Genomic DNA, 23,235 nt, shown 5'->3' on the forward strand with positions numbered 1-23,235 from the left:
TGAAATAAAAAGGCCACAACATTTTATGAAGTAAGTAGTCTTGCTGCAAGGATCAAACATAGGACCCATCCCCTGCATGGATGGAAAGCAGGGCGCTGGGTAGCATTTTATATGCAGTGGTCAGTTAAGAGGCATTGCAGGACTGCAGTCCAATTAAGGCAGAAAGCACATCTCCAAAAGCTGTCAGACCTTCATTGGAGTTAAGAACTCAGCAGCACAACCAGAGCAAGAACAAGAAGGACATCAGAGTAATGAGATCAGAAAACTGTAAAGGTAAATCTTCCTTTTGCTACTCCCCAAAGACTATTTATGCCAAGAGAACAGAATAGGGATAGAGAATATTTAGGAATTTAAAAAAAGGAAATCTTCCTACCACAAAAAGTGAATCTTACATTCACATTTACTTTCAATTATTACGAGCACATGAAATTACCTTGGATTTTCTCTTGAGGTGCATTAGCATCTGGTCTGGTTAAATTTGGGTTACGAGAACCCACAGCTTTAGAATCCTGATTTCCTTGAGGAGGATAATCCCTGTAGGCATCTTCATTCTGCTTATGCATTTTCTTTAGATCAGCTGCATGATAACACCAAATAATTAAAATAAATCATTTCAGAATATAGTAAAGCAAAATCATGAATTATAGATTTGCCTCACAACTTTAACTGAAAATCAATTAATGATGGAGTTATTAACTTTCACCTCTTGAACCTGAATTCAAATCCAGTTCAAAATGAAGAAATACAAGGCTCCACTCAGTTGCATGGGAAAGTTTACACTAATTTTTCAAGGGTGCACACCTACATATCCATATATAATTCAGCAATGTCACTCAAAGCTACATGCTGCTATTTTTCAAAATCTGAAGTAAAATTAGTTTCCTGCGTAGATTAAGGCATTTTATTAGATAAGGTGTAGGAAGTGAGTGATTTGAGACGGCAATGCCAGGACGTTTATATGAGATGGCCCAGTTCACCAATACTTCATGATTATATGCCTCAGCTTATACAGCACAAAGCTGCACCCAGAGAAAAACAGAATTCATACTTAGAAGATTTCCTTCTGCATCCCTTAGAGGTGCACCACCACCTCCTCTTCCCCATGGATTGTAAATTCTCATTTCCTCTTCGAGCTTTGCATCATATTTCTCCTTCTCTTCCTTTTCTTTTCTCTTCCTCTCTTCTCTTTCTTGCATCTGTATAAATACATATTAAGCATTTAATAATGATCGAATTTTATTTTTTAGAGTAGCTAAACACAATTACAGACACGAACAGTACTTTTTGAAATTTGCAATTACAAAAAAAAGGGCAAGTATATGAAACATGAGTTAAGGACAATCATTTAAAAAAAACTGTACTTACTACACAAACTATTCGTAAAGTTAAGTTTGTTAACGTGATGAAGTGCTTAAGGTTTGCTCCCAGAAACAATATTCCAACTCGGAGCTATCAACTGACAGATAACTGCCACTGAGGCGGTAGCTCCCTGTGTAAGTCAGCTCATTAACTAATTCAATTTTGAAATTTCTATGTCAACCTAGGGGAAATCGAGACAGAGATCGAGAGAGAGAGAGAGCGACCTCAAGGAGAGGTATGTCGAGTTTGTAATTCAGTTCATGTGGGACCCCATTTGAGGGGAAAGAGGTGTTTTTATCTCCTACGTATTGTCAGCCAACCTCTGGAAGTCACGAGGTACTTCCCAAAAATACAGGCAGTGGCAAGAGTTTGAAGAGATGGGTGGGGACTGCTGAACGTATCTCTGCATTCAGAGCATTCCAAAGGACACAAAGGTGTGATGTACCAACAGCAAGAGCAAGGACACGCTCATTCAGAACATTTTCTCTTCTATCTAAATTAGGGTATTTTATTTGGGCCAAGTATTATATTAATGTAATTAACAATAACAAGCAACATTAGAAGCATTTATAAAATTTTAATTTTAAAAGTAATTGATTCATTATTTTAAAACAAGGATGTCAAAGTAGATTTAATGCAGCTGAAGTATGCACAAATTTGTCTGCAGTAAGCACCTGCATTTTGCAGAATATTGAGCTCAAACTTAAGTTGGAAGCTGAGCTTCAGAGCAGCTGTGCATCAGGGAGGAGGAAAGTTAGCTAAAATTTTCTTCCATAATGCGGTCACACCCGTTCAGGTTCAGTTCTTTTGATTTGGTCTATGGTCAAAGAGTAATTTGTGACCTTTAAGCAGGACAGCAGGTATAGAGTAAGAAGGCAGGAAAGAGGTTCTGCTTTCAGAATATGAGCAGCTAAGGGCTAAACTAAAACACAAACCTCAAAAGGTAATAATCTTTTTGATTATTTTCTGAGACACAAGAAAATTGGCACTTCTTGAACCTGGAATCAGAGGCAGCCTCCTGGCCTGGCACAGGGGTCTTTTGGCAGCCTGTAGCAATCTTTCAGCCCGGCATGGTCTCAACATGGACTTCCAGGCTCAAGGTGATTCCAGGGTGGTGTTCTGGCCTCAAAAGCATGGTCTGGAGTCAAGGCCCGGTACAGGCTGGAGGCTAGATGCTGGCGTGAACTGGGTTGGAAGGACTGTTGTTCTGAACTTTTTATTTCTCTATTTTCTAATTTATTCCTGAGATCTGTAATGCTAAACTTTTTATTTAAGTTTTTATTCTAAGATCTTATACTGAAGAATCTGTAACTTGATATCTTATACCTAAGATGGCGCTTTGAGTGGCGATTTGTAAACCTTTCACTGTATTCATTTGAGTACATGTGGCTTTAAAGCTAATTCAAGTTCAAATACCATTCTTGCCCAATTCGATAGGAAAGATGTTATTAAACTTGAGAGGGTACAGAAAAGATTTGCAAGAATGTTGCTGGGACTGGAGGATTTGAGCTAGAGGGAGAGGCTGCATAGGCTGGGGCATTTATTGCCTGGAGCATGGAGACTGAAGGGTAGCCTTACAGTGATTTACAATATTATGATGGCTATGAATATGGTGAATAGCCAAGGTCTTTTTTTCCCATGGTCAGGATGTTTAAAACTAGAGGATATAGCTTTAAGGAGGGAGGGAAAGATTTTAAAAAGGACCTGAGGGGTTACATTTTCATGCAGAGGGTGATGTATGTATGGAAAGAGCTGCCAGAGGAAGTGGTGAAGGCGAATACAATTACAACATTTAAAAGGCAGCTGGATAGGTATATGAATGGGAAAGGTTTAGAGGGATATGGGCCAAATGGGACTAGGTCATATTGGAACGTTGGCGAGCGTACATGAGTTGGCGTGAAGAATCTGTTTCCATGCTGTATGACTCTAGGAATCGGAATGACTAAAGATAACTGAGAAAACAGATTGAAGAGGGACAAAAGAGAAAGAGAAACAATCTAAAACTTAAGGTAACAAAGTGTGAAGCTGGATGAACACAGCAGGCCAAGCAGCATCTCAGGAGCACAAAAGCTGACGTTTCGGGCCTAGACCCTTCATCAGAGAGCTCTCTGATGAAGGGTCTAGGCCCGAAACGTCAGCTTTTGTGCTCCTGAGATGCTGCTTGGCCTGCTGTGTTCATCCAGCTCCACAATTTGTTATCTTGGATTCTCCAGCATCTGCAGTTCCCATTATCACTAAACCTCATTCTCATTCTCAGCTAAAATATTCCAATGTGGAAAACTCTGAAAAGGATGAATCATCTGGAGCTAAGCAAGTTAAAAGACAGTACAATAATGAAAAGATTAGCAACAGATCAAAAAATTTAGTCTAATTTTAGAAATCAGCAAGAGACACTACTCTTGCAGCCATGGTATTTAAATTGGTAGTCAAGTTAAGTTTTTGGTTACTGCTAACTCCCAAGGTATCGCTGATAGTGGGGAAACAGTCATGACACTGAACACGAGGGAGGAAAATTCAGTTTGTCTCTTGTTGGAGATGGTCATTTCTTGGCATTTGTCTCACAAATGTAACTTGCCATTCATTAATTGCATGCAAGAAAATGCTGTTTTAGCATTTGAAGCATCGTGAATTCAATCATTGGCAAATATTCCCATTTCTGACCCTATGTTTGACAGAGAAAATGGATCTATAATACTTGCATGCCTGATGATACCTTGCAGTGATCCCATGTAGGTCTGCAAAGATCACAATCATCTGTCTTTGTGCTAGATATCAAGCAAGAGATATAACAGGTGACTGATGTAATACTGCCTACTGAACGCTACTATCCAAAATTAATTTCTGTTCCAATAATTTCCCTTTATGAGGTTAGCAGGCTATAAATCATTTGTACAATGCTTTGACTCATTTTTACTTTGAGAGTCAAAATAACAATTAATTAAAGGCATTTATTGCACCTTGGCCATATATTTGTCTATCTAACTTTTAATATGTATAGTAGTAAGAATGTTTTTTATTTATATTTGCTTCATTCTGATTTCTGGTGAGCATGTTGCTTTTACTAGGTTGCATGTGGTTCTGGCTAACATGATGAATCTATTATTCGTAATGGGATTTCAGTGGCTACAGTTCTTACTTATGCTTTACTGGTCTATACCCCTTCATTCATTCTGACGCATTCATCATTGTTTTGGCACTGGAAGAATTGAAATGATCCAAAATGCAACCACTTGTATCCTATTCTGCACTAAATCACATGGGTTCCATCACAGTCTACCACTCAAAATATTAAATTCAGATTTGAGAATTACATTACATTCTACAGTTAAAAATTCATTTTTGTCATCCGCACCAGAATGTACTGCCTTTGGCAAGTAAGACAAATAAAAACATGGTGTGTTTTTGTCAATTATCCTAAAATTTTCCACCAAATCACATGTACTAAATTGAACCAAAAACTGTCAAATTAATAGACTTTTTAAAAAATTATGTGCGTTTTACCTGCTTTTTCAGAGAGTCCTGGTAACTTTCTGTACTTTCTTTTGATAAAATATTTTTTTGTTCTCCTAGAGATCCAGCAGCTATGCTTCTGACATTAGTAGCATCATGTGCATTTGTTGTACTGCAAAACAAATTAAGGCTTAATGTTGTGTTTATCTGTTAAACTCTCAAACTTCTACCTAAATTTCACAAGATGGTAATATCCAACTTGACAGTTAGCAACTTTGGAAAAGTAATTTTACCTCATTACATGTAGCAACAGATTAATACTTTACCATTCAATAAGTGAATACAGTTGTATCAGACTACTGAATAAAATGATCTTTCTAAACTTGGTGACAAAGCAGACTGTACCTTCAAGTTCAATATAACTACAATGGACAGCAGTAACTTAAAGAACAAATTATTACGCATTGTCCACGTCACACTACTTTTGATTTATCTTCGGGAGGTAGGAACTAAGATGTAATTAAGCAACTTGTACAAATTGCAAAATAGACAATTCAGAAACCAAAGTAATACATTTTAAAAACAAAATTTGAGAGTGTGGGGACGGAACTGATGGAAGTAAATTTAAGAAAAGTACCAACAAAAAGTAGAATAACAGTGGACAATGTTTGGTGTTTGGGGAGGGGGGGGTCAATAGAATTCAGACATGTTCTAAAAAATAACAACAAATTAGTTAAGGATGAGATTCTATGGTCATGTAAAGATGAGAAGATAAAAGTAAATCTAAAGAAAAAAAAAATTCACAAAATACAGAAATAACAGAGGACAAGATGGCAAAAAAGAATATTTAGCAAAGACTGACAGTTAGAAACCAAAAGTGCAAACCTGAAATTAAAACAAAAAATACAAAAAAGTGGAGTGGCAGTATTAATCAAATAAATAATCAATAAATAGTTCAGAGGATCAACGACAAAATCTATTTGGCTAGGATGATGGAACAACATGAAACCTAATATGCTACTGGGGGTGTGTACACTAGGTCAGTACTTTCCAAACATTTTCCCACTGTAAGGCAATTTTGAGACTTGTTTGAAAATTGTTGCAACTTCTCAGTGAGAGTTGAGAAGGCAATCCTAGTAAAGAGGAAGCAAAGTTGTTGCAAATTGGTCAGCTCCCTGGCAGCGAACACTGCATCAGGTCCTATGCAATTTCAGCTTGCAACACAATTTAGGGTCCTGGCCACCACTTTGAGAAGCTCTGCTATAAGCTGCCAAACACTCTAAAGGAATAGAGTAAGGAGGTAAAGAGACAAAGGAATTCCTGTAATACGCAGACAAGGATGTTCCCAATCCAAGGACAAAGGATCTGGTTCTGTGGAACAGCTAGACAGCATTTATTTGAACACTATTGATAATATCTTTACAGTTAAGGAAAAGGAGCAAACAAATGTAAAAGCACACAACTGGATGAAAAGGACGTGACCAAGAAGGATATAAAAATGATAGACAGAATAATGACTGAATACTGGTAGACTTCAAACATCTTCAGTAAGGAATTGGCACATTATCACAAGGAGGGAAAGAACAACAAAAGCCCTCTGGATGACTAAAGATAGTAACAATTTAATGACACAGGGAAGGTGGGCTAATGACACCACAGACAATTAGCTATACTCAAGGTCAAGATGGACAGATTTTTAATCAGTAATGGAATCAAGGGTTATGGGGAAAAAGCAGATATGTGGAGTTGGCAATTATCAGATCAGTGATCATCTCATTGAACAGCGGAGCAGACTCAACGGGCTAAACAGCTATTTCTGCTTCTATGTCTACGGTATTGTAATTATAAATACAGAACTAAGCTGAATACAGAAAGTACTGAGAACTGAAAAAGGAAACAAGAGGGTTAAAGACAGAGTAAGAGAACAGATTGGTGACTAACATAAATGCAAATGCAAAAGTACAGGTATGTAAAAACAAAACTGTAGTGAAAGGAAGAAATGGGATTAATTAGTGATGATACTGCAATCCTCTTATGGAGGCATAGAGTGCAACTATAACACTAAATTAGTACTGCCCATCTCTGTTCACTAAATAATTACGGTTAGTGGTGATATTATAGTAAATGTGATGAGGGCAAGGGGAGGAAATAGAGAAATTAGAATGGATCAAAATAGAAGAATGGCAAATTTGATAACCTTTCAATCCAAGTGGGATTCATCCTAGATTTCTAATGAAAGTGTGGGAATTATAGATGTTTTGGCCAAAGTGGGGAAGTCTTAATATTAGTGTACAGTCTATTGGTGAGACCAAAACGGAGATATTTCGTACAGTTTTGATCATCTTATCTAAGGAAGCATACACTTGCATTGGAAACAGTTCAGAAAAGGTTCACCTAGCTGATTCTGGACATGACGGATTGATTCATTAGGAAAGAATGTGCCAATAATCAAAGTTTGGAAGGGATGATCTAATTGAAACATTTAAGATTTTAAGTAACTCACCTTCTCATTCCCCAAAACTCGTCCACCATTACAAAAACACAAGTCAGGAGTACAAAGGAATACTCCTTACTTGTATGGATTGGTGCGGCACCAACAATATTCAAGAAGCTTGACACCATCCAGGATAAATCAGCCCACTTGATTGGCACTACATCCACTCTTTCCACAATCAATGCTCAGTAGCAGCAGTGTGTACTATCTAGAAGTTGCACTGCAGAAATTCACTAAAGATCTTAGACAGTACCTTCCAAATCCACAACCACTGCCATCTACAGGGACAAGGGCAGTAGATACACAGGAACACCACCACCTGCAAGTTCCCCTCTAATCCACTCACCATCCTGACTTGGAAATATACGGTCGCTCCTTCACTGTTGCCGGGTCAAAATCCTGGAATTCCCTTCCGAAGAGCTTTGTGGGTCAGGCTACAGCATGTGGATTATCGATGTTCAAAAAGGTAGCTCACCACCACCTGTCCAAGGACAACTAGGGACAGGCAATAAAATGTTGGCCAACCATTGATGTCCACAGTCCACCACTCAAGTGAGAAAAATAGAACACAGGACATAGAACAGTACAGCACAGTAAAAGGCCCTTCAGCCTACGATATTGTGCTGACCTATTATCATATAAGATTAATCTACCCTGCATACCCTACATTTTACTATCCTCCACGTGCCTATCCAAGAGTCGCTTACAAGTTTCTAAAGTATCTGACTCCACTACCACTGCCGGCAGCACATTCCACACACCCACCGCTCTCTGTGTAAAGAATCTACCTCTGACATCTCCTCTATACCTTCCTCCAAACACCTTAAAATTATGCCCCCTCAGAATAGTCGCTTCTGCCCTGAGAAAAAGTCTCTGCCTATTCACTCTATCAATACCTCTCATCATCTTGTACACCTCTATCAAGTCACCTCTCATCCTTCATCGCTCCAATGAAAAAAACCCTAGCTCCCTGAAACTTTCCCTATAAGACCTGCTCTCCAGTCAGCATCCTGGTAGATCTCCTCTGCACCCTCTCTAAAGCTTCCACATCATTCTTTTTGAGGAGACCAGAACTGAGCACAATATTCCAAGTGTGGTCTAACCAGAGTTTTATAGTGCTGCAGCGTAACCTCACAGCACTTCAGTTCAATTCCCCTGCCAATGAAAGCCAACACACCGTACGCCTTCTTTACAATCCTATCAACTTGGGTAACAACTCTGAGGGATCAACACAGACGTGGACCCCAAGATCCCTCTCTGTTCCTCTACATTGCCAAGAATCCTGCGATTAGCCCTGTATTCTGCATTCAAATTTAACCTTCCAAAATGAATCACTTCACATTTTTCTGGGTTGAATTCTGTCACTTCTTTGCCCAGCTCTGCATCCTGTCAACCTCCTGTTGCAACCTACAACAACCCTCTATGGTGTCCACAACTGCACCAACCTTCATGCCATCAACAAACTTACTAATCCACTCTTCTACTTCCTCATCCAAGTCAGTTATAAAAATCACAAACGGCAGAGATCCCAGAACAGATCCCTGCAGAACACCACTGGTCACTGAGCTCCAGGCTAAATACTTTCCATCTACTACCACCCTCTGTCTCCTATTGGACAGCCAGTTTTGTATCCAGGCAGCCAAAATTCCCTGAATCCCATGCCTCCTTACTTTCTGAACGAGCCTACCATGTGGAACCTTATCTAATGCCTTGCTAAAATCCATATACACCACATCCATTGCTCAACCTTCATCGATTGCACTTTATTATATCCTCAAAGAATTCAATAAGGCTTGTGAGGCATGGTCTGCCCCTCACAAAGCCATGCTGACTATTTCTAATCAAACTGCTTTTCCAAATAATCTCAAAATTATCTCTGAAAATCCTCTCCAATAATTTGTCCATCACAGAAGTAAGACTGACTACCAGAGTAAGATAAGCGCGTGGATGCTGAAGTTAGCAAAAGCTCATCGAATTAGATTGCTTCTTCAGGAACATTACTGGGTCAGAAGGTTGTTTCCTTTCTTCTGTTGGATTGCAAAGCAAAGGAACTGTTGTGTCATCTGTGACAAGGTGGTTCCAGTAACTGCAGTTCCACAGGTCAACAAAATCTGACCACCGACTCATCAAGATCGTGTGGACAATGACAATGTCCCAAAAATACTGACTTGAAGTTACACATAGACATCTACCAAGGTGCGATTTGTTCGCTGTCCCACGACACAAGGACAGTGTCTACTCTATTTTACATTTACTGCTTTTTTTTAAACCAATTTTTTGTACTCAGATCCAAACAGATTTGCAAAATAGCTAGTGAAAATATGCTACTAATTCCTTGTCCATGCTAAGGTACTTCAAAAGAATAGCTGCCATATTCTCCATTCATAATAAAAGGAAAATATGGTGAATGCTGAAAATCTGAAAGAAAAACAGGAAACACTGAAGATACTCAGCATGCCTGGCAGCATCTGCGGTGACAAAAACAGAGTTAACATTTTGAGTTGAGTATTTCTTCAGATCTCATCACAAATGCCGCCAAACATGCCGGGTTTCCACAGCACTTTGTTTTGTGTATTACATCTATATTCTAAAAAGCCTTATTTGATAATCAACAGTAAATCCAACTCCAACGATTTATACCAACTGACAATTCAGAACGATGAACCTACTTTTCATCTCTCAGTTACAGCTAAAAGCTAGGGGGAATTCTCTTCCTGCTGCTAAGATTGCAGGTGAGACAGATAATCTATTTTACTGAATTGGTCTTTTTCCAAGGGTGTGTTTGTAGGGTGTAACTATATTAGAACATTTATTGCTTAGTATTATTCTGCTAAGTTTTCCAAGAGAGTTGTTATTCCAATTCCATAAACCAAAATAGAAGTTGCTGGAAAAGCACAGCAGCTCTGGCAATATCTGTGAAGAGAAGTCAGAGTTAACATTTCGGGTCCAGTGACCCTTCCTCAGGACCTTACTGAGTTCTGAGGAAGGGTATCCAGAACCAAAACGTTAACTCTGATTCCTCTTCAAAGATGCTCCCAGACCTTCTGAGCTTTTTCAGCAACTTCTGTTTCTGATTTACAGCATCCACAGTTCTTTCAGGATGTGAGCTTGCTCGCTAACCTGGAAGGTTAGTTTTCAGACGTTTCATCACTTTTTTTTTGAAAAAATATACTTTATTCATAGAATGTACAAAAAATAAAACATTTATACACCTACCCAGTCATGCAAGCCACTCCGGGTTACCCAGGGGGTACGTACACCAACTAAAGGAAAAAACAAAAGAGAGAAAAAAAAACAAAGCAAAGAAACCACACCGGCAGTCGTCACCCCGCACAGTCCCAGTTGGCCCCCTGACCAGTTGGGGAAGGCACCAGCTGGGCCCATGACCAGATAGGGTTCTTTTTCCTTTTCTGGACGAGGGGGCTCATACGGTGGTCTTTCCCCACCGCGCCTTGGCGGCGGCTGCCCCAAGCTTTAGCGCGTCCCTCAGCACATAGTCCTGGACCTTGGAGTGCGCCAGTCTGCAACACTCGGTCGGGGTCAGTTCTTTCAGCTGGCAGACCAGCAAGTTGCGGGCAGACCAAAGAGCGTCTTTCACCGCATTGATGGTCCTCCAGGCGCAGTTGATGTTGGTCTCGGTGTGCGTCCTGGGAATCAGCCCGTAGAGCACGGAGTCCCGCGTCACGGAGCTGCTCGGGACGAACCTCGACAAATACCACTGCATCCCCCTCCAGACCTCCTGCGCATAGGCACACTCCAGAAGGAGGTGATCGACAGTCTCATACCCCCCGCACCCACCTCGAGGGCAGCGTGCGGTGGTGCAGAGATTCCGGGCATGCATAAAGGATCTCACTGGCAGAGCCCCTCTCACCGCCAGCCAAGCAATGTCCTTGTGCTTGTTTGAAAGTTCTGGCGATGAGACATTCTGCCAAACGACTTTGGCAGTCTGCGTGGGGAACCACACGATGGGATCCACCCTCTCCTTTTCCCGAAGGGTCCCGAGGATACTACGTGCTGACCACTGCCTGACGGCCTTGTGGTCAAAGGTGTTTCCTTTCAAAAATTTCTCCACGAAGGACAGGTGTTACGGAACGGTCCAACTACTCGGAGCGTTCCGCGGCAACGAGGCCAGGCCCATCCTTCGCAACACCGGGGACAGGTAGAACCTCAGTAAGTAGTGACACTTGGTGTTTGCATACTGAGGATCTACGCACAGCTTGATGCAGCCGCACACAAAGGTAGCCGTCAGGGCGAGGGTGGCGTTCGGTACGCCCTTTCCCCCATTTCCCAGGTCTTTGTACATGGTGTCCCTGCGGACCCGCACCATCCTCGACCCCCAAATGAAGTGGAAGATGGCCCGGGTGACCGCAGCGGTGCAGGTCCAGGGAATAGGCCAGGCCTGCGCCACATACAACAGGACCGAAAGCCCCTCGCACCTGACAACCAGGTTCTTACCCGCGATGGAGAGGGACCGGAGCATCCACCTGCCCAGCTTCTGCTTCAATTTGGCGATACGCTCCTCCCAAATCTTACTGCACGCCCCAGCTCCACCAAACCAAACACCCAGCACCTTCAGGTAGTCTGTCCTGACGGTGAAGGGGATGAAGGAGCGGTCGTCCCAGTTCCCGAAGAACGTGACCTCGCTCTTACCCCTATTGACTTTGGCACCCAAGGCCAGTTCAAACTGGCCGCAGATGTCCAATAGTCTACTCACCGACCAACGATCGGTGCAGAAGACGGCGACATCGTCCATGTACAGGGAGGTCTTGACCTGAAGGCCTCCGCTGCCTGGGATAGTCACGCCCTTCAGGTTCACGTCCTTCCTGATGGAGGCGGCGAAGGGCTCCACACAGCACACGAACAAGGCAGGAGAGAGTGCGCAGCCCTGCCCGGCTCCAGATCTAACAGGAAAACTGTCTGATTCCCACCCGTTGATCGAGACTGCGCTAACGATGTTGGCGTAGAGCAGCCGAATCCAATTGCGAATGCCCTCCCCGAACCCCAATTTGGAGAGGACGTCCCTCATGTAAGCAAGAGAGACCCTGTCAAAGGCCTTCTCCTGGTCCAGGCTGACGAGGCAGGTGTCCACCCGCCTGTCCTGTACATAGGCGATCGTATCCCTGATGAGCACGAGGCTCTCAGCGATCTTCCTGCCCGGCACAGCACAGGTTTGGTCAGGGTGAATCACTGACTCCAGGACAGACCTGACCCGGTTGGCTACGACCTTGGCCAGGATTTTGTAGTCCACGTTCAAAAGTGAAATGGGACGCCAATTCTTAATTTCGTCCCTCTCCCCCTTCCTCTTGTAAATGAGGGTGATGATGCCTTTCCTCACGGACTTGCACATTTCCCCTGCCCGAAGCGCACTATCGTACACCTCCAGCAGGTCCTGGCCGACCAGGCCCCACAGAGCGGAATACAGCTCGACCGGTAAGCGGTCGCTCCCGGGAGTCCTGTTCCTCTCCAAGGACTTGAGGGCACTGGTCAGCTCGTCCAGGGATATCGGCCGGTCCAGCCACTCCCTCGTGCCGTCGTCTAAGACCTCCGTGATAGACGGCAGGAACGACTCGGAGGCCGTGCTGTCCGTGGGCTTCGTGTCGTACAGTCTGGCATAGAAGGATCTGCCGATCCTCAAAATGTCCGGCCGAGACGATGTCACCGAGCCGTCGTCCTCCTTCAGCCGGCTAAGCACAGAGCCCTCTTTGTGCACCTTCTGAAAGAAGAAACTCGAGCACGTCTCGTCCTGCTCCACGGAGTGGACCCTGGACCGGAAGATTATCCGGGAGGCCTCCGCGGCGAAGAGCGAGGCTTCCTGGCCCCTCACCTCACGGAGGTCCTCCGTGACATCGACCCCCATCAACTGCAGAAGGAGCAGTTTCTGCACCCTTTTCTGGAGTCGCGACAGCTTTCCCCACCTCTCTCTTGCCTTCTGAACACCCTTGAGGACAAAGAACCTCTTGATGTTCTCCTTCACCGTCTCCCACCAGTCGCCTGGAGACTCAAAGAGGGGTTTCACGGTTCTCCAACCGGCGTACTCCCTCTTAAGCTCCTCGACGTTCTCTGGGGTCAACAGAGTCGTGTTGAGCTTCCACGTCCCCTTGCCGGCCGGCTGGTCGTCCTGTAAGTGACAGTCGGCCAGCAGGAGGCAGTGGTCAGAGAAGAACACCGGCTCGACGCTGGTGGAACTGACCGAGAACATCCGTGACACAAACAGAAATTCTATCCTTGAGCGGATAGACCCGTCTGGCCGCGACCAGGTGTACCTCTGCTGCGCTCCGTCTGCAGGGGTGCTGAAGACGTCGAGCAGCTTGGCGTCCTTCACCGTGCCCATCAGGAATCTGGATGTGACGTCCAGTTGACTCCCCCCACCCGCTGTCCCCACGCCGGATCTTCCATCTGCATCAATGATGCAGTTGAAGTCTCCGCCTAGGATGACCGGCCTGGACGTAGCCAGCAGGGGTGGAAGCCGCTGCAGGACGGCCAACCGCTCACTCCGTACCGCTGGGGCGTACACGTTGATCAGCCTCAGGGGAGCGTTCCTATAGGTGATGTCAGCCACTAGGAGGCGCCCCCCCACCACCTCCTGAACTTGAGAGATGGTGAAGTTGCGCCCCCGCAGCAGAATAGCCAGGCCCGAGGAGCGACAGTCATTACCCCGCCGAGCAGATCGAAGGCCCACAGGTCCAGGCGCCGGACCATTTCCCGTACCTGCCGAGGTGCGGTATCCCGCACTCCTGCAGAAACAGGAGGTCCGCCTTGATGGTGGTCAGGTAGGCCAGCGTGGACACACATCTTGCGGTGGACTTGATGCTGCGCACATTAATGCTCGCAACTCGTACCCCCGTTGTGGGCAGTGACCGCAGTACCCTCCCCAAGTCCAGGGTCCAGCCCCTCCATCTGTCCCTTCATGCCCATTGCCCGGGCTAACTGCTGGATGCTCTCTGGGCTCCGGAAACCGTCCGTGCTGCCTTCCGGGTGGCATCCCCCCGTCAGGGGTGTGGAGGCAGGAGGGTCCGGCTCCGGGTCAGGCTGGGGACACGCTGTTTCCTCCTTCCCGCCTGCAAGTTCCGGCGGGCCCTCCAGTGCTCCAGCGGCACATGACTGGGTGTCAGAGGGAGCCTCAGGATGCCTCCCGTCACCTGGAAGCGAGGTGCTGCTTTCCTTCCCCCTCGAGATCTTTAACTTCTGCTTCGGGTGGGCCCTCTCCGAATCCCCCTCGTCAGAGGAGCTCTTATAGCCCCCCTGTAGCTGCCTCTTCCCGCCTGATGGTTGCGGTTCCTGGGCCCGTCGACGCACCTTCCTCCTCGCTTTCCGGGCTGTTGTCGACTCCCCTGGGTCGCCTGTCGACACCTCCATCGACTCCGGGTTGTCGGGGGGGAAATCGGAGCCTGCAGGGGTGCTTTGCTGGCCTCGGGCCCATCCTGCGGGGCTGGGCCCTCCTGCACGGGTTGGCCCTCCTGCACATTAGTGGGGTCCTTGCTGGGCCCTGGTGCCTTCCTCTCCTCCGGGGTGGCTGGCCCCTCATTGCCCCTGCTGGCGACCTGGGCGTAGGTGGTCCCACGCCACGGGCATGCCCTATAGAGGTGGCCCGCTTCCCCGCAAAGGTTGCAGCTTTTCTCTTGTGGACAATCCTTTGCAAGGTGTCCCTCCTCCCTGCAGTTCCTGCAGATGGTGGCTTTGCAGTCAGCCGCCACGTGACCTGACCTACCACAGGCATGGCAGACCTTAAGTTGCCCTGCATAGGTCAGGTAGCCCCTGCTCCCGCCGATCGCGAAGCTTGACGGTGGGTGTACGACATTCCCGTCCGCGCCCATCCTCAGCGTCACCTTGACCTGCCTCTTACTCGTCCAGATGCCAAAGGGGTCCATGATGTCAGTTAGGTCCCCTTCCACCTTCACGTACCTTCCGAGGAAGGTCAGGACATCAACTGCTGGCACATGCGGGTTGTACATGTGTACAGTCACCATACGGCTCCTCTGTGCTGGCATCACAAACAGCGGGACAGCGGTCAATACAGAGAGGGGGCCCTCACCTCCTTTCTCCTTGAAAACCTACAGGAAGCGCTCGCAAAGCTTGGCACTCCTGAAGGTCACGTCATAAAAACCTCCTCCGGGGAAATCCTGCAGGCAGTAAATGTCCGCAGCAGCGAACCCACAACAGTCCAACAGGACCCTCTTCACGAAGAAGGTGCGGTCCACAGGTGCACCTTCATCCACCTTCTTTACAGAAACACGGATGGTGTTCCGGACCCCCTGACCTGGGGCACGAGCACTTGCCGCAGCCATCGTTGCACGTTGGCTGCTCCCCTGAACCAGCGTAAGGCCGAAGCCAGCATTAAGATCCACTGGTCGCAAGGGTGCACAGCCAACCCGACGTCTTCCTTTCAACTCCAAGACAGCACTCTCCTCCTCTCGGTCCACAAGAGAGTGGGTCTTTATTGTGTTCCAGATGTAAGCTAGTTCACTGAGCTTGCCGGTTTGTTCCCAGACGTTTCGTCACCATTCTAGGTAACATCATCAGTGAGCCTCCGACAAAGCACTGGTGTTATGTCCCGCTTTCTATTTATCTGGTTAGGTTTCCTTGGATTGGTAATGTCATTTCCTGTTCTTTTTCTCAGGGGATGGTAGATTGGCTCCAAATCAATGTGTTTGTTGATGGAGTTCCGGTTGGAATGCCATGCTTCTAGGAATTCTCGTGCGTGTCTCTGTTTGGCTTGTCCTAGGATGGATGTGTTGTCCCAATCAAAGTGGTGTCCTTCCTCATCTGTATGTAAGGATACGAGTGATAGCGGGTCATGTCGTTTTGTGGCTAGTTGATGTTCACAGCCACAAAACGACATGACCCACAATCACTCGTATCCTTACATACAGGTGAGGAAGGACACCACTTTGATTGGGACAACACATCCATCCTAGGACAAGCCAAACAGATACACGCACGAGAATTCCTAGAAGCATGGTATTCCAAGCAGAACTCCATCAACAAACACCTTGATTTGGAGCCAATCTACCATCCCCTGAGAAAAAGAACAGGAAATGACATCACCAACGCAGGAAATGACATCACCAACCCAAGGAAACCTAAACAGATAAATAGAAAGCGGGACATAACACCAACGCTTTGTCGGAGGCTCACTGATGATGTTACCTAGAATGGTGACAAAATGTCTGGGAACAAACCGGCAAGCTCAGTGAACTAGCTTACATCTTGAACACAATAAAGACCCACTCTCTTGTGGACTGAGAGGACGAGAGTGCAGTCTTGGAGGTGAAAGGAGGACGTCGGGTTGGCTGTGCACCCTTGCGACCAGTGGATCTTAATGCTGGCTTCGGCCTAACGCTGGTTCAGGGGAGCAGCCAACCTGCAACGATGGCTGCGGCAAGTGCTCGTGCCCCAGGTCAGGGGGTCCGGAACACCATCCGTGTTTCCGTAAAGAAGGTGGATGAAGGTGCACCTGTGGACCGCACCTTCTTCGTGAAGAGGGTCCTGTTGGACTGTTGTGGGTTCGCTGCTGCGGACATTTACTGCCTGCAGGATTTCCCCGGAGGAGGTTTTTATGATGTGACCTTCCGGAGTGCCAAGCTTTGCGAGCGCTTCCTGGAGGTTTTCAAGGAGAAAGGAGGTGAGGGCCCCCTCTCTGTATTGACCGCTGTCCCACTGTTTCTGATGCCAGCACAGAGGAGCCGTACGGTGACTGTACACATGTACAACCCGCATGTGCCTGCAGTTGATGTCCTGACCTTCCTCGGAAGGTATGTGAAGGTGGAAGGGGACCTAACTGACATGGTGGACCCCTTTGGCATCTGGACGAGTAAGAGGCAGGTCAAGGTGACGCTGAGGATGGGCGCAGACGGGAATGTCGCACACCCACCGTCCAGCTTCGCGATCGGCGGGAGCAGGGGCTACCTGACCTATGCAGGGCAACCTAAAGTCTGCCATGCCTGTGGTAGGTCAGGTCACATGGCGGCCGACTGCAAAGTCACCATCTGCAGGGAGGAGGGACACCTTGCAAAGGATTGCCCACGAGAGAGAAGCTGCAACCTTTGCGGGGAAGCGGGCCACTTCTATAGGGCATGCCCGCGGCGGGGTACCACCTACGCCCAGGTCGCCGGCAGGGGAAATGCGGGGCCAGCCCCCCCGGAGGAGAGGAAGGCACCAGGCCCCAGCAAGGACCCCACTAATGTGCAGGAGGGCCAGGCCGTGCAGGAGGGCCCAGCCCTGCAGGATGGGCCCGAGGCCAGCAAAGCACCCCTGCAGGCTCCGATCCCCCCCGACAACCCGGAGCAAATGGAGGCGGCGACAGGCGACCCAGGGGAGTGGACTACAGTCCGGAAAGCGAGGAGGAAGGTGCGTCGACGGGCCCAGGAACCGCAACAATCAGGAGGGAAGAGACAGCTACAGGGGGGCTATAAGAGCTCCTCTGACGAGGAGGATTCGGACAGGGCCCACCCGAAGCAGAAGTTAAAGGTCTCGAGGGGGAAGGAAAGCAGCACCCCGCTTCCAGGTGACGGGAGGCGTCCTGAGGCTCACTCCGACACCCAGTCAAGTGCCGCTGGAGCACTGGAGGGCCCCCCGGAACTTCCAGGCAGGAAGGAGAAAACAGCACGTCCCCAGCCTGATCCGGAGCCGGACCCTCCTGCCTCCGCACCCCTGACGGGGGGATGCCACCCGGAAGGCAGCACAGACGGTTTCCTGAGCCCAGAGAGCGTCCAGCAGTTAGCCCGGGCAATGGGCATGAAGGGACAGATGGAGGGGCTGGACCTTGGACTTAGGGAGGGTACTGCGGTCACTGCCCACAATGGGGGTACGAATTGCGAGCATTAATGTGCGCAGCGTCAAGTCAACCGCGAGATGTGTGTCCACGTTGGCCTACCTGACCACCATCAAGGCGGACCTCCTGTTTCTGCAGGAGTGCGGGATACCGCACCTCGGCAGGTACGGGAAATGGTCCGGCGCCTGGACCTGTGGGCCTTCGATCTGGTCGGGGGGTAACGACTGTCGCTCCTCGGGCCTGGCTATTCTGCTGCGGGGGCACAACTTCACCATCTCTCAAGTTCAGGAGGTGGTGGGGGGGCGCCTCCTAGTGGCTGACATCACCTACAGGAATGCTCCCCTGAGGCTGATCAACGTGTACGCCCCAGTGGTACGGAGTGAGCGGTTGGACGTCCTGCAGCGGCTTCCACCCCTGCTGGCTACGTCCAGGCCGGTCATCCTAGGCGGAGACTTCAACTGCATCATTGATGCAGATGGAAGATCCGGCGTGGGGACAGCGGGTGGGGGTATTCAACTGGACGTCACGTCCAGATTCCTGATGGGCACGGTGAAGGACGCCAAGCTGCTCGACGTCTTCAGCACCCCTGCAGACGGAGCGCAGCAGAGGTACACCTGGTCGCGGCCGGACGGGTCTATTCGCTCAAGGATAGACTTCCTGTTTGTGTCACGGACGTTCTCGGTCAGATCCACTGGTGTCGAGCCGGTGTTCTTCTCTGACCACTGCCTCCTGTTGGCCGACTGTCACTTACAGGACGACCAGCCGGCCGGCAAGGGGACGTGGAAGCTCAACACGACTCTGTTGACCCCAGAGAACGTCGAGGAGCTTAAGAGGGAGTACGCCGGTTGGAGAACCGTGAAACCCCTCTTTGAGTCTCCAGGCGACTGGTGGGAGACGGTGAAGGAGAACATCAAGAGGTTCTTTGTCCTCAAGGGTGTTCAGAAGGCAAGACAGAGGCGGGGAAAGCTGTCGCGACTCCAGAAAAGGGTGCAGAACCTGCTCCTTCTGCAGTTGATGGGGGTCGATGTCACGGAGGACCTCCGCGAGGTGAGGGGCCAGCAAGCCTCGCTCTTCGCCGCGGAGGCCTCCAGGATAATCTTCCGGTCCAGGGTCCACTCTGTGGAGCAGGACGAGACGTGCTCGCGTTTCTTCTTTCAGAAGGTGCACAAAGAGAGCTCTGTGCTTAGCCGGCTGAAGGAGGACGACGGCTCGGTGACGTCGTCTCGGCCCGACGTTTTGAGGATCAGCAGATCCTTCTATGCCGGACTGTACGACACGAAGCCCACGGACAGCACGGCCTCCGAGTCGTTCCTGTCGTCTATCACGGAGGTCTTAGACGACGGCACGAGGGAGTGGTTGGACCGGCCGATATCCCTGGACGAGCTGGCCAGAGCCCTCAAGTCCTTGCAGAAAAATAGGACTCCCGGAAGTGATGGCTTACCGGTCGAGCTGTATTCTGCTCTGTGGGGCCTGGTCGGCCAGGACCTGCTGGAGGTGTACGATAGTGCGCTTCGGGCAGGGGAAATGTGCAAGTCCATGAGGAAGGGCATCATCACCCTCATTTACAAGAGGAAGGGGGAGAGGGAAGAAATTAAGAATTGGCGTCCCATTTCACTTTTGAACGTGGACTACAAAATCCTGGCCAAGGTCATTGCCAACCGCGTCAGGTCTGTCCTGGAGTCGGTGATTCACCCTGACCAAACCTGTGCTGTGCCGGGCAGGAAGATCGCTGAGAGCCTCGCGCTCATCAGGGATACGATCGCCTACGTACAGGACAGGCGGGTGGACACCTGCCTCGTCAGCCTGGACCAGGAGAAGGCCTTCGACAGGGTCTCTCATGCTTACATGAGGGACGTCCTCTCCAAATTGGGGTTCGGGGAGGGCATCCGCAATTGGATCCGGCTGCTCTACGCCAACATCGTTAGCGCAGTCTCGATCAACGGGTGGGAATCAGACAGTTTTCCTGTTAGATCTGGAGTCAGGCAGGGCTGCCCACTCTCTCCTGCCTTGTTCGTGTGCTGTGTGGAGCCCTTCGCTGCCTCCATCAGGAAGGACGTGAGCTTGAAGGGCGTGACTATCCCAGGCAGCGGAGGCCTTCAGGTCAAGACCTCCCTGTACATGGATGATGTCGCCGTCTTCTGCACCGATCGTCGGTCGGTGAGTAGGCTGTTGGACATCTGCGGCCAGTTTGAACTGGCCTCGGGTGCCAAAGTCAATAGGGGTAAGAGCGAGGTCATGTTCTTCGGGAACTGGGACGACCGCTCCTTCATCCCCTTCACCGTCAGGACAGACTACCTGAAGGTGCTGGGTGTTTGGTTTGGTGGAGCTGGGGCATGCACTAAGACTTGGGAGGAGCGTATCTCCAAATTTAAGCAGAAGCTGGGCAGGTGGACGCTCCGGTCCCTCTCCATCGCGGGTAAGAACCTGGTTGTCAGGTGCGAGGGGCTTTCGGTACTGTTGTATGTGGCGCAGGCCTGGCCTATTACCTGGACCTGCGCCGCTGCGGTCACCCGGGCCATCTTCCACTTCATTTGGGGGTCGAGGATGGACCGGGTCCGCAGAGATACCATGTACAAACACCTGGGAAATGGGGGAAAGGGCGTACCGAACGCCACCCTCGCCCTGACGGCTACCTTTGTGTGTGGCTGCATCAAGCTGTGCGTAGATCCTCAGTATGCAAACACCAAGTGTCACTACTTACTGAGGTTCTACCTGTCCCCGGTGTTGCGAAGGATGGGCCTGGCCTCGTTGCCGCGGAACGCTCCGAGTAGTTGGACCGTTCCGTACCACCTGTCCTTCATGGAGAAATTTTTGAAGGGAAACACCTTTGACCACAAGGCCGTCAGGCAGTGGTCAGCACGTAGTATCCTCAGGACCCTTCGGGAAAAGGAGAGGGTGGATCCCGTCGTGTGGTTCCCCACGCAGACTGCCAAAGTCGTTTGGCAGAATGCCTCATCGCCAGAACTTTCAAACAAGCACAAGGACATTGCTTGGCTGGCGCTGAGAGGGGCTCTGCCAGTGAGATCCTTTATGCATGCCCGGAATCTCTGCACCACCGCACGCTGCCCTCGAGGTGGCTGCGGGGGGGACGAGACTGTCGATCACCTCCTTCTGGAGTGTGCCTATGCGCAGGAGGTCTGGAGGGGGATGCAGTGGTATTTGTCGAGGTTCGTCCCGAGCAGCTCCGTGACGCGGGACTCCGTGCTCTCCGGGCTGTTTCCGGGGACGCACACCGAGACCAACATCAACTGCGCCTGGAGGACCATCAATGCGGTGAAAGACGCTCTTTGGTCTGCCCGCAACTTGCTGGTCTGCCAGCTGAAAGAACTGACCCCGACCGAGTGTTGCAGACTGGCGCACTCCAAGGTTCAGGGCTACGTGCTGAGGGACGCGCTAAAGCTTGGGGCAGCCGCCGCCAAGGCGCGGTGGGGAAAGACCACCGTATGAGCCCCCTCGTCCAGAAAAGGGAAAAGAATCCTATCTGGTAACTGGGCCCAGCTGGCGCCTTCCCAAACTGGTCAGGGGGCCAACTGGGACTGTGCGGGGTGACGACTGCCGGGGCGGTTTCTTTGCTTTGTTTTTTTTTTTTTTCTCTGTTTTTTTTTTCCCTTTAGTTGGTGTACGTACCCCCGGGTAACCTGGAGTGGCTTGCATGACTGGGTAGGTGTATAAATGTTTTATTTTTTGTACATTCTATGAATAAAGTATATTTTTTCAAATAAAAAAAAAAAAAGGCGACGAAACGTCTGGGAACAAACCTTCAAGCTCAGTGACCCAGCTTACATCTGGAACAAAATAAGACCTACTGTCTTGTGGACCGAGGGGAGGAGAACGCTGTGTCGGAGGTGAAAGGAAGATGTCGGGTTGGCTGTGCATTCTTGCAACCGGTGGATCTTAATACTGGCTTCGGCCTTACGCTGGTTCAGATGATCAGCCAACCTGCAACGATGGCTGCGGCAAGTGCTCGTGCCCCAGGTCAGGGGGTCCGGAACACCATCTGTGTTTCTGTGAAGAAGGTGGATGAAGGTGCACCTGTGGACCGCACCTTCTTCGTGAAGAGGGTCCTGTTGGACTTTTGTGGGTTCGCTGCTGCGGACATTTACTGCCTGCAGGATTTCCCCGGAGGAGGTTTTTATGACGTGACCTTCAGGAGTACCAAGCTTTGCGAGCGCTTCCTGGAGGTTTTCAAGGAGAAAGGAGGTGAGGGCCCCCTCTCTGTATTGACCGCTGTCCCGCTGTTTGTGATGCCAGCACAGAGGAGCCGTATGGTGACTGTACACATGTACAACCCGCATGTGCCAGCAGTTGATGTCCTGATCTTCCTTGGAAGGTACGTGAAGGTGGAAGGGGACCTAACTGACATGGTGGACCCCTTTGGCATCTGGACGAGTAAGAGGCAGGTCAAGGTGACGCTGAGGATGGGCGCGGACGGGAACGTCGTACACCCACCGTCCAGCTTCGCGATCGACGGGAGCAAGGGCTACCTGACATTTGCAGGGCAACCTAAAGTCTGCCATGCCTGTCGTAGGTCAGGTCACATGGTGGCCGACTGCAAAGGGACACCTTGCAAAGGATTGCCCACATGAGAAAAGCTGCAACCTTTGCAGGGAAGCGGGCCACCTCTATAGGGCATGCCCGCAGCGGGGGACCACCTACGCCCAGGTCGCCGGCAGGGGCAATGCGGGGCCAGCCACCCCAGAGGAGAGGAAGGCACCAGGGCCCTGCAAGGGCACCACTAATGTGCAGGAGGGCCAGGCCGTGCAGGAGGGCCCAGCCCCGCAGGATGGGCCCGAGGCCAGCAAAGCGCCCCTGCAGGCTCCGCTCCCCCCCACACCGACAATTCAGAGTTGATGGAGGCGGCGACAGGCAACCCAGGGGAGTGGGCGACGGTCCGGAAAGCGAGGAGGAAGGTGCGTCGGCGGGCCCAGGAGCCGCAACCATCAGGCAGGAAGAGGCAGCTACAGGGGGGCTATAAGAGCTCCTCTGACGAGGTGGATTCGGAGAGGGCCCGCCCGAAGCAGAAGTTAAAGATCTCGAGGGAGAAGGAAGGCAGCACCACGCTTCCAGGTGACGGGAGGTGTCCTGCGGCTCCCTCCGACACCCAGTCACGTGCCGCTGGGGCACTGGAGGGCCCCCCGGAACTTCCAGGTGGGAAGGGGGA

The 23,235-nt window shown here is 49.6% G+C and overlaps 1 protein-coding gene across 9 annotated transcripts in view; it reads right to left on the bottom strand.

Moving 5' to 3' along the window:
* The window catches only part of LOC125451959 (centrosome and spindle pole-associated protein 1-like), a 179,300-nt gene that overhangs the window by 56,694 nt on the left and 99,371 nt on the right, over positions 1-23,235 (bottom strand). For all 9 annotated transcript variants that reach the window (XM_048529772.2, XM_048529765.2, XM_048529764.2 and 6 more), the window contains 3 exons: positions 4,861-4,981; positions 1,049-1,196; positions 434-577 (listed from right to left, as the gene is read on the bottom strand). In XM_048529772.2, coding sequence (XP_048385729.1) covers positions 434-577; positions 1,049-1,196; positions 4,861-4,981 — 413 coding nt within the window. The remainder of the gene's footprint in view (positions 1-433; positions 578-1,048; positions 1,197-4,860; positions 4,982-23,235) is intronic.

Source organism: Stegostoma tigrinum, chromosome 5 (assembly GCF_030684315.1).
Source record: "Stegostoma tigrinum isolate sSteTig4 chromosome 5, sSteTig4.hap1, whole genome shotgun sequence".
Classification (NCBI taxonomy): domain Eukaryota; kingdom Metazoa; phylum Chordata; class Chondrichthyes; order Orectolobiformes; family Stegostomatidae; genus Stegostoma; species Stegostoma tigrinum.